This window comes from Moschus berezovskii, chromosome 23 (genome assembly GCF_049115385.1).
Source record: "Moschus berezovskii isolate FMDL1 chromosome 23, NW_MosBer_1.0, whole genome shotgun sequence".
Taxonomy (NCBI): Eukaryota; Metazoa; Chordata; class Mammalia; order Artiodactyla; family Moschidae; genus Moschus; species Moschus berezovskii.
Genome location: NC_142482.1, coordinates 29181798 through 29194353, shown reverse-complemented (window position 1 = coordinate 29194353; position 12556 = coordinate 29181798). Strand labels below are relative to the sequence as shown.

General features: G+C 37.0%; 1 protein-coding gene across 3 annotated transcripts in view; it reads right to left on the bottom strand.

The window, feature by feature from the left end:
• Window positions 1-12556, bottom strand: part of POLH (DNA polymerase eta) — a 31418-nt gene that overhangs the window by 10759 nt on the left and 8103 nt on the right. For all 3 annotated transcript variants that reach the window (XM_055406931.2, XM_088831037.1, XM_055406932.2), the window contains 2 exons: window positions 4169-4338; window positions 959-1062 (listed from right to left, as the gene is read on the bottom strand). In XM_055406931.2, coding sequence (XP_055262906.2) covers window positions 959-1062; window positions 4169-4338 — 274 coding nt within the window. The remainder of the gene's footprint in view (window positions 1-958; window positions 1063-4168; window positions 4339-12556) is intronic.

The window sequence follows — 12556 nt, the reverse complement described above, 5'->3', positions numbered from 1 at the left end:
CTAGGAATAAGAGTAACCATAGCATAAACACAAGGGTAAATTCATTAAGTGGTTATCAAATCAACTATATAAAATTTTCAATTATATAGGATCTACTGTCCCATTTATGGATTCAAATTCCACCTCCCAAATCAAACCCCTTCAATAGCTAAAACCTTTTGTATTTAAGAATACAGTAATTCTTCAGCCTAGCCTTTGAGATGTCTAATAATCTGTCCTTAACCTATCTGTTCAATCCTTTTTCCATTACTTATTTTCCTCAATATGGTCCTAGGTCATGTCCCATTCACTGAAAATACCTTATACTTTCTCCTTTTTTGTGTTCAAAACATTCTCCAAATTGGTATTTCTCTTACATTCTCATCTGACTCTAAATTGTGCCAAATCTGAAAACAAAATCCCATTCCCTTTTTATAAGTCCTTCTCAGATGACTTTTATGAACTTTGGTGACTCCCTGTACAATTCATTTAGAAGTTCCATATAGTCTTTATTACGGAACTTTTACTATTGCTTTGAACAGTTATATCTTGTCCCTTCAACAATATTATAAGCCTTTGCCAAGGACACACAATTGGTATGCACAGCCTAGTTATTAATTTTATTTGGGAACAATTCAGTAGCCCTGAATGGCTTGCTACGATATTAGAAAAAAAGAAAATCCCTATTTGTTATTTAGTAATAGGTTTTAATAAAAAACCTAGAAGGAAGTTAAACGTATGGCTAAAAATCAGTTCATTTTTTAAAATTCAGGATTAATATCTTCCACAGATAATCTGGAATTGAAGGTTGATTAAGAAATCTCAGTGTGTTTGCAAAATTTTCTATGTCATCTCCCTCCTGTCTCCATGGTACCTGTTTTCCTTGGCTCCAATTCTTAAGGAACAGAAGAAATTCCAACCAGAGAGGGCCTTCACATAGATAGAGGAGTGAAATCTGAGGTGCTCCCTGAATACTTACATTTTGCTAATTGGCACTTGGTTGAAGAGTTGTGGGACTGACCCATGTGAGACCAGGGTCTGCCGGTTGGGCTTGTTTAATCCACAGGCCAGTTTTGCCAGAACCTGGAGCATGGAAAGCGTAAAAACCTCATTACTGCCAACACCCACACATAGTGAGTATTACTTATACACACATACCCACATTCACACACGAGGTACAGCTTAAGGGCTGTAACTAGTGGTTTCCACATTAAAAACAAAAACAGAACCAGAAACTCAAGACATCTCCAAACCTGGGTGTCCAACAACATCCACAGTGGAAAACATGACCCACTATCATTATCCTCATTGTTCTTCCCACATCTCCCCTTCTGTTTTCCTTTAATAGTTTCTTCCACCCTCATCTGTTCCTTAAGGTTCTCCTACTTCAAGAGGGTAAAGAACAAAGAAGCTACAGAAGAGACGTAAGAGGCATTTCTTAGTGTGTCCATATGAAAATGCTAAAACAAACTAATTTTGCCCTACCCCACTTATAAACATTTCTTGATTAATGGTCAGTCCATTTTAAGTCCCAGTTTAATACGGATTACCATCATTTAGTATCTGTGACAAAGGCTGGGCTCAAATCATCATCCAGTAGCAAACATCTTCTTATACTAAATAAGACTTCAAAATGAAAAACACCCACGAGAAGGCTTTTCAAAGAATAAGGTACTTCAATGGCATCATTTCACAAATTATAATTGGTAGGAAAAAATATAAAATCACATTCATGGCTGAGGGAATTCAGCATCACCAAACCAGCTCTCCAACAAATACTAAAGGATCTTCTCTAGACAGGATACACAGAAAGAGTGTATAAACTTGAACCCAAAGTAATAAAGAAAATGGCTACGGGATCGTACTTATCAATAATTACCTTAAACGTAAATGGGTTGAAATTTTCAAAAAGGCTAGGAAACAATTCTCATAGCCATCAATAGTTCAGTGTTGAGTTCATGAATAGTTTTTAAAGTTTGGGACAAACTGTAGTATTTGCTATTTGAAGTACTATTTGTAATTGGCATATTACGATGTAACATTGGTCTTCATTTCCAACTTAAAACGCCTAAAAATGCCTAACAGGTTTTTAGATTTGTGAATTTTAGTTGAAATGTATTTTACGATGTTACTAAACCTGCAGAAATATTGAAATATTTCAGAGAACTTATTCACTGTACATTTAATTTATTTTATTTATAAAAGTTATGAACTGTAGAAAGTTTTACTTGTTGGGTCAAATGCTTGTTGCATTTGAAGTGCTAGTTACAAGAAAATCAAATACCTTCAATGTATAAATGCTATTAAGTTTTTAAAGGACTCTGGAGTATAAGTCAGTTTGTTTAAAGAAATTTAGTCTATTCAACCTGAATCAGCTCTGTCAAACATTAATTAAAAGCCTCATTTTAAATAAATAAATAATGGTGGTGGGAGGGAGGGTTGAGAAGCTGGCTGGAGGTGGAGGTGGTGAAGTTTATAAATCTAATTAAAAATGAAGTTGCATTTCCATTTTCCAAATCCACCCATCCACCAGCGTACTGTGTCACTAGACATTATGTACGATTTTACTTTGCAACAGAAACCATTACATTTAAAAATTCATTACAGCAAGGTGAGTTAGACACATGATGGATGCAGCTTTAATTCTGCCATATATTATTACAGTTAAAATGTAAATGATGAAAAATATTTTGTGCTTATCAGCATTTATGTGGAAATGTGTTTTACAGTGATATATGATGTTATATTTCTATTATTGTGATGAAAAAAAAAGCAATACAAAAAGACGAAGTGTTTATTAAAACATGAAAAAAAAAAAAAAGAAATAAATGGTTTTGCAGCACTGAAGAGATTATAGAAAGTAAATAAGCTAGATCAGACCTGTTTTATGTAGTAATTTTATAGTTTATTTTAATTATTTCAGTTGTAAAATATTGTTATACTGTTAATTAGTTCTGATTGTTCATATTAAACTATTGTAATGCAAAAAAATAAATAAATAAATAAAATTAAAACAAGAAAAAAAAAAAATCACATTCATGGGAGAGATTCTCTGAAACTTCTACTAGGTCATATTTAGTTTAAATTACTACATTGAGATTTTTGTTTCCTCTCCCTCCACCTAACCAGGAAAAAACCTCCCAAAACTCTACTGGGTAATTTGGCAACTTTCCTCTTCTTGGAAATTCCCTGGTGGTCCAGTGGTTAAGACTCAGTGCTTTCACTGCTGAGGGCCTGAGTTCAATTCCTGGTCAGGGAACTAAGATCCTGCAAGCCGCACAGTGCCGAACTTTCCTCTCCTTGAGCAAGGGAGAGAAGGTAGTAACCAGGGAATATCAGCTACCACCCTATGACTAAGCCTAGACCAACAGGGATGCAGATCCCAGGGCCAAATTGTACTTTAATTAGGATATAAAAAAGCAGAGAACACCTAGGTCACACCACAGAAGAAGTGAGATAATACTAGAATATTCAGCAAGTGAAAAGAAAAGGAATAGGTTCATATATACAATAAAAAGACTAGCCTCTTTTTTTTTTTTTTGGCCACACTGCCTGGCTTGTAGGATCTTAGTTCCCCCAACCTGGGATTGAACCCAGGCCCCGTGCAGTGAAAGTGCCAAGTTCTAACCACTGGATCACCAAGGAATTCCCACTTCTTCCTTTCTTTGGATAGTTCAATCATTAAGGAAATATTGTGGCTACAACTATGTAAATAACCATTTCCAGCAAAATTTTCATCCTGTTTCTTAGGAAAGTACATATGCAATGTCGATTCTCATGTTGAAGAATTACTTAGGTTTTTGTCGTCAATGTGAAGTTTAAAGAGGAACCCATTTCAAAGATGTGTAATGGTTTAAATGCCCCACTCAGGGACTTCCCCTGGAGGTCCAGTGGTTAAGACTTCTCCTTCCAACACAGGGGATGTGGGTTTGATCCCTGGTCAGGGAGCTAAGATCCTATATACCTCAAAGTCAAAAAAAGGAAAACATAAAACAGAAACAATATTATAAGAAATTCAATAAAGACTATTAAATAGTTCACATAAAAAAAATCTTAAAAAAATATGCCCAACTCATATCTAACCCGTCTATGTTTTATTGTTGTTGTTTTTTTAAGTTTGTGTTTGTTTCCATCCCTGTGTTTATAGATATATCTATGTTTGTCTTTGAAATCTACTATTAGCCTTCACCTTATTGTGTGAAATCCCAGCCGAACACTGAAAACCGGTCTGCTTCTCGATGGCTGCTCGCATTTCTTCCACAATCACTGCTCCCATTGTGAGCTGTAGGTCTGGAGAGCTGGTGCTTTCAGTCTGAAGAGAATCAAGCCATTGCAATAAGCCTTGTTTTCGCCTTTCCTCTGAAAAAGTTGAGAGGTCACAAGTAGACATTTTTTTAAAATCAGGGTTTTATTTAATTGTGTTATCCAATGCAGAAATGCTTAGATTTCAGGTACTTTAGATATGTTTTTAGAAGACTACTCAGTATCACAATAGAGATCAATTTCTCATACCAAGTCCAGCAGCCTTGATTTCCAGCCTAGGCTGAACTTTATAAGCTCCAATAACCAACAAATATTTTGTATTATCTTTTATGAGCAATAATTTAAAAGTACTTCTGTTTTCTCTCTCCAGTTTTGAACTTCCTCCAACTTTCCTTGCATGCCACCAAGAATTCTATTAAGTTACTCAATTAGAAATTATTCAGAATTATCTCACGCTTCAGTATAAACTTAAGTTAGCACGTCTGTATTTTTACAGGCTGGTTCCAGTTGAATAGCTTAAATCTAATCAGAGCCACTAGAAGACTTATTCTCTTGACAAAGTATTTAAATTAGATGTAGCTTTGAACTTAGGGCCTTGAAAATATCTTATTATCTAATTTAGGACTAGTCAGTTTTGGAAAAGTATTATATAACAAGAAAGTTAAGAAATATACACGCTGGTTTAAAGAGGCTGAAGTGAGGGCTTCCCTGATGGCTCAGTGTTAAAGAATCTGCCTGCAATGCCGGTAATGTGTGAAATGTGGGTTTGGTCCCTGAGTTGGGAAGATCCTCTGGAGCAGAAAATGGCAACTCACTCCAATATTCTTGCTTGAAAAATCCCATGGACAAAGAAATCTGGCAGGCTGCAGTCCAAAGGGTTGCAAAGAGTTGGACATGACTGAGCACACACACACACAAATGAGCTGTGAACAAGGCAAGAAAATACAGAGTATCTTGAAGAGGTGGAGTGAAGGTTGGTATATATGAGAGGAGGAGGAAGATGAGCACATAGAAGGAAGTATTTTCCAACTGCTGTTTCTTTCCATTGCTAACCTGTCTTCCTCCTCTAACGCCCTAACTATGGATACTGAGCAACATTCTTCTCTGTATAGATACCTTTTCTCTCAGTGAACTGGTACTGGCTTACATTTCAATTTGCTTATACTGAGTACACGCGAATCTTAAGCTCCTTCCCCAAATTCTTAAACTTTAATCCTTTATTTCTACCTCCCTACAGAAATTTTTTCATTAAATTTTTGAATTTTTCATTAAAGTATCAAACAAAATGCTACTAAAGTCAATCTTTGTATCTTCCTCCCCAAAGTTTCTTTCCCAAACAACTTCCTGTTTCTCTTAAAGGTTTAAAATCTAATATTGACTTCTTTTCTTTTACTCCCCTTCATTGTAGTTATCTATGGAGAAGGAAATGGCAACCCACTCCAGTATTCTTGCCTGGAGAATCCCATGGACAGAGGAGCCTGGTGGACTGCAGTCCATGGGGTCGCAAAGAGTCAGATAAGACTGAGCAACTAACACAATTGCAGTCATCAAGTTACCAAGGCCACTTCAGCATATTCCACATATCCATTGCAACTCACTCTATTTTATTCGTATTTCTTCCATTCTTGCCTGTGCCACCTTTTGCTCAAACCCGTACCCCCTGCTGTGGAAGCACAAAGTCTTAACCACTGGATCACTAGGAAGTATCTATAAATTTATAGTTCGCTCTTAAAATCAGGTAGTGTTAAGTTTTACAAATTAGTTTTTTCTAAAATTGTTTGACTATTCCACATCCTTTGCCTTTCCATATAAATTTTAGAATCAATTTGTCAATTTCTATAAAATCCTGCTGGGATTCTGGTGAAAATGCAATGAATCTGTAGATCAGCTTGGGGCTTGACCTGCATATATCTTGAACTGTTTTTTCCACATATATTTAGATATATTTCTAATAATTTCATGGTTTTAATGCTATTGCAAATGCCACTGTTTTTTAAATTTCAACTTCCCATTTTAGATTTTAATATATAGAAATATTATAAATTCTTGCACATTGACTTTGTCCCCTACACCCCTGCTAAACTCAATTATTCTAGGTTCTTTTAGTGGGAGTGGAGGGAGGGTAGATTCCTTAGGATTTTCTATAAACATGGCCATGTCTCCTATTCATTCTTCCTAATCTTTTATTTCTTCTCCTGTACTGACTGCATCATCTTGAACCTCTAGTACAATGTTGACTAGAACTGTCATAAGAGTGAGCACTGTTAATTTGTGCCAAAACTTCAGGATTAAACTGATAAACTCTAGCTATGGTTCACAACTCTAGGATCCATAACTATTAATACAAAAGAGAAGTCCCTATACTGACAACTGGTGTACCTTCTTCTGTGCCATGAGCTGATTAGTACCTTCCAAGCTCTGGTGGCTCAGATGGTAAAGAATCTGCCTGCAGTGCAGGAGACCGGTTCGATCCCTGGGTCGGGAAGATGTCCTTGAGAAGGGAATGGCTACCCACTCCAGTATTCTGGCCTGGAGAATTCCGTGGACAGAGGAGCCTGGAGGGCTACAGTTCATGGAGTCACAAAGATTTGGACGCAACTGAGCAACTGGGACAACAGAGAATGAGATGGCTGGATGGCATCACCAACTCTGTGGACATGAGTTTGAGTGAACTCCGGGAGTTGGTGATAGACAGGGAGGCCTGGCGTGCTGTGATTCATGGGGTCGCAGAGAGTCGGACACGACTGAGCAACTGAACTGAACTGAACTGAGCAACTAATACTTTCACTTTCAAGCTACCTCTCATTGTTCACAGAATTTATCATCTTGTGGCTATAGGTAGGACTGAGGTCCTCCTTTCTTGCTTGCTGTCAGCAGAGGGCAGCTCTCAGAGCACAGACCTTGGGGCTTCTCCAAAGGCCTTCTTGCAATATGGCACCTTCCTTCTTCAAAGCCTGCAAGGAGTCTATCCCAACTCTTACAACTCTCAACTCTGGCAGCTGATTTTTTAAAAGTTTTTAAATATTAATTTATTTTTATCTTCTTTTTGGTTTTTTTTGGCTGCGCTGGGCAGCACGTGGGCCAGGGGATAGAACCCATGGCCCCTGCAGTGTAAGCATGGAGTCTTAACCACTCGACTGCCAGGGAAATCCCTGACAGTTGATTTATAATTTTTTTCTATTAATACAACTACACAACTGTTTCTTGTTATATACATTCACATGTTCAATATTTGCTTAGAAAGAAATGAATTAAGAGGAAGCAAAGGAGAAAACAAAGGAGTTCTTTAGTTAACACAGTTACAAAGAGGCCCCAAAGGGAAATTTTTCACTCTGGCAATTTTTGAGTATTATTTTTAAGTAATCATACTACTTAAACTTCACTCACACACAACTATTTCAGAAACAGAAAACCCAAAGTTGCAAATGGGTAAAGAGGACCCATTAAGAGGCAGGATGGTAAAGTTGAATGGGAACTTCAGTATCAAAACATCACAGATACCTGGATTCTTTTCCTAGCTTTGAAATATATGTCACATTCATGAAAAATAATTTCTGGGAGAATATATACACTTCGATCAGCTAATTTCTGTTATCAGATTTTTTCTGGCTGCATACATCATATGAAGACTCAGGAGTATGATATGAAATATCACCGTAAATCATTTCCTAAACATTGTATTATTCTGAACACTCTAAATAACAAGATGTTATCATTGCATCTGGAAGCTTAAAATTTAAACTGGACACAATAAAGCAACTTGTTCCTTCATATACAAATACCTTTTATTTCCTCATACAGACTTCTTTAAAACCCTGGCATTTTATAGAAAGACGTAATAAAGATAGGTATAGAACAACCATTTGAGTTGAAGTAACATTTGACCACCAACGAAAGTATGCACCATCATCTTTCACCAGAGAGCTCTTCAACGATGAGTTGCCCCCCACAAAACCAACGTAATATGTAATAAACAGTTCTTATTCTGAACTGTGTAGGTTTTGAGAGGGTCTGCAAATCTCCTGAAAACTGCATGCAAAATTGTCTTATATGTAGGTTTCTATTTTTCTGAGACAAGCAAGGGTCCATAGCTTTCAACAGGTTTAAAAGGGCATACAGTCTTCAAAAAAAAAAAAACTTAACAAAATATTTTAAGTATTATAAAAACAAAACACAACCACACAAAATCTGAGATACAGCAAAAGGAGTCCCAAGAAGGAAGTTCATAGCAATACAGGTCTTCCTCAAAAAAAGGAGAAAAGTCTCAAGACTTCCCTGGCTGTCCAGTGGTTAAGATTCTGGGCTTTCACTACAGGGGGCACAGATTTGATCCCTGGGCAGGGAACTAAGATCCTGCATGTCACTTGGCATGGCCAAAAATTTAAAAAGAGAAAAGCCACAAACCATAAGATGTTGCAATATATATATTTGATAATGATTCACATCCAGAATACATTAAGAAGTCCTACAGATAAATGAGATAAGACAACCAAGAAAAATGGGCAAGTGCTTAAACCGACACTTCATGAAAGAATGGTCATCACTTACAAAAAGGTGCTCAATTTCATTAACACCAGGAACATGCAAACTAAAACCATAACATGATATCACCATATATGGTATCACAATCATCAAAATGGTTAAAACACAAAAGAGAAAAAAGCAAGGGTTGACAAAGATGTGGCACAACTGGAACTCTCATATACAGTTAGTGAAATTATAAATCAGTATAACCATTCTGAAAACTTTTAGGGGTACCTACTAACACTGAGTACAGACAAACTAAAGTTGAATACAGGCAAACCCCACAACTGAGCACGTCAGTCACAGGCTCAACAGAAAGTATACATTTGTTCACCAAAGATATTTACACAAATGTTCATAGCAACTCTTATTAGTGGTCCAAAACTGGAAAAAAAAAAAAACCCACAGACTATCCATGGGTAAATTGTGGCATATTCATACAATGTAATACTACACAAACCCAACTATATACAACAGAATGGATGCATCTCACAAAGACAATATTGAGTGAATGAAGGCAGACTCAAGTATATACTGCATAATTTCAATTTTATAAACTTCAAAAATAAGTTAAATAGAAATCAGGACAGTTGTTATATAGGAGAGAGGGGAGAGGGACAGAAAATGACTGGGAGGGAAAGCAAATGTGGCTTCTAGAGTTCTGATGTTTTTGGATCTGGGTTCTGATATTTATACAAGTGGGTCTACTTTGTGAAAATCAGTCAAGTGTACACTTAATTTACACACTTTATATATATTATATCAAAGTTTAGATGAGAAAGAAAAAGGGAAACCTACTGGATTCCAGATTTCAGAAGAAGCAGAAATAATCATATCATAAAAATTATAATTTAAAAATTACTAAAAGGTATGTGGAGTCTAAAGTAGGACACAAATAAACTATCTATAAAACAGAAACAGATTTACAAAACAGAGAACAGACCTGTGGTTGCCAAGGGCAGCAGGGAGGGATGGATTGGGAGTTTGCAATTAGCAGATACAAACTATTACAATACTAGAATGGATAAACAACACAGTCCTTCTGGATAGCACAGAGAACTATATCAATATCCTGTGATAAACTATGGTGGAAAAAATATGAAAAAGAACTATACATATATATATGTCTTAAAGAATCACTTTGCTGTATGGCAGAAATTAACACATTGTAAATCAACTATACTTCAACAGGGCTTCCTTGGTAGCTCAGTGGTGAAGCATCCGCATGCTAATGTAGGAGACACAGGTTCAATCCCTGGCTGGTCAGAAGCAGCTAGGACCATGTGCCACAACTACTGAGCCTGTGCTCTAGTCTAGGAACCACAACTACTGAAGCCCACGCGCCTTAGATCCTGTACTCTGTGACAAGAGAAGCTACCGCAGTAAGAAGCCTGTATACCACAACTGGAGAGGAGCCCCCGCTGGCCGCAACTAAAGAGCACACATAGTAACAAAGACCCAGCACTGTCAAAAATTTTAAAAAGCTACATTTCAACAAAATGCATTTTGAAAAATAAATAAAAATCACTAAAAGGTACATAAGTGAAGACCTAAAAAACTGGTGAAATGTTTATAGATGGGATAATTTAACACTAAGATACTATCCTTTCTAAAAATGTGAATTCAGGGGCTTCCCAGGTGGTCCAGTAGCTAAGACTCTGAACTCCCAATTCAGGGGACCCAGGTTTGATCCCTGGTCAGGGAACTAGATCCCACATGTCGCAACTAAGACCCAGTGCAGATAACTAAATAAATATTTTTAAAAAATAAATAAAAATGTGAATTCAATGTAACTTCCAGAATTTCTTGAGGAATTCAACTAATGCATTCTAAAATATATATCAATCAGTTCAGTTCAGTCGCTCAGTCGTGTCCAACTCTCTGCGACCCCATGACGACACGCCAGGCATCCCTGTCCATCACCAACTCCCGGAGTTCACTCAAACTCATGTCCATAGAGTCGGTGATGCCATCCAGCCATCTCATTCTCTGTCATCCCCTTCTCCTCCCGCCCCCAACCTTTCCCAGCATCAGAGTCTTTTCCAGTGAGTCAACTCGTCGCATGAGGTGGCCAGAGTATTGGAGTTTCAGCTTTAGCATCAGTCCTTCCAATGAACACCCAGGATTGATCTCCTTTAGAATGGACTGGTTGGATCTCCTTGCAGTACAAGGGACTCGCAAGAGTCTTCTCCAGCACCACAGTTCAAAAGCATCAATTCTTCGGCGATCAGCTAAAGGTCCATAAATAGCCAAGACAATTTTGAAAAACAAAAGTAGAGGGCAGTCCTGATCAAATATTATAACATACCACAAACTAATAAAAACAATGTGTTTCTGAAGCAAAAGGAGACACTAATGGGCTATTATAGAAACAGACTCACTGACACATGAGAAGTTGAAAAAAATGGATTACTAATAAATAACTGTTGGGAAAACTGACTCACTATAAGATTAATAATTAAGGTGGAGCCCTACTTTAAATCAAATAAAATGGTAAACTCCATAGAGTTGAAATACCTAAAAATAAGCTATAAGACAAACTGAAGAAAATGTAGAAAAATGTCTTTAGGAACATCTGGTAGAAATGTCTAAAATGAGATTTAAAATGCACAAACCAAAAGGTGAAAAATGGAAGGACTAAAAGAATTCTTTCAACAAAGTGCAGTATAAATAAAGTTAATGGATGACAGACCTGGGAAAAGATGTTTGAAGTGTCAAAAACAGACAAGGAACCAACAATTAGGATACAGAAGGAGACTTCTCCCCAGACAAAAAAGGGCAGGAAATCCAATAGAAAATTGGGTGATTATAAATAAGCAAACTCATAAAAGTAGAAACTCAACTGGCTAACAAGTATATGAAAAAAAGCTCAACTTCAATTAGTAAATAGAGACATATAAGTTAAAACAAGCCCCAAAATATAAAGTACACCTTTATAGCCATTACATTTTAAGATATTAGATAATACCAATTGCTGGTGAGGATAGGGAGGAATGGGAACTCTTGTGTACTGTCAGGGGTTAGGAAAATTGTTACAGCAATTCTGGAAACCAATTTGGCAATTGGTAAAACTAAGTATATGTGTATACCCTATGATCTAGCAGGCCACTCCTGAAAATACTCAGAGAAACCCTTGCGTAGGTCCAAAAGAGGATTAATAAGGACATTCATCATATAAACAGAAGGGTCTGTAAACATAGTAGATCCATACCATAGATTGTGCTGCAATTAAAAGCAATCAGTTGGGCTTTCCTGGTGGCTCAGTGGTAAAGAATCTGCCTGCCAATGCAGGGGACACGGGTTTGACCCCTGGTCCAGGAAGACCCCACATGATGCAGACCAACTAAACTACTGAGCCTGTGCTCTGGAGCCAGGAAGCCACAACTACTAAGGCCCGTGCACCCCAGAGCCCATTCTCCACAACAGAAGCCTCTTCACTGAGAAGCTCGTGCACAACTAGAGAGCAAACCCTGCTCGCTGCAACTAGAGAAAAGCTCACGTAGCAATGAAGACCCAGCGCCCCCTAAAAATAAATAATTTTTTAAAAAACAATCAATTACACATAAATACAGCTACACGGATAGATCTATAAAACCACCAATGAAAGAAAAAGAATGAGATCTATAATACCATAAAACTATCTTGTAATTAAGAAGCACAAGTTTTTCTTTTAACATTATTTCACAGCAAATTAATGCAGTTTATACTCAACTGCATCTTTTTTAAAAAAATTTTATTGGGGTACAGGTGATTTACAAAGTAGTATTAGTTTCAGGTATACAGCAAAGTG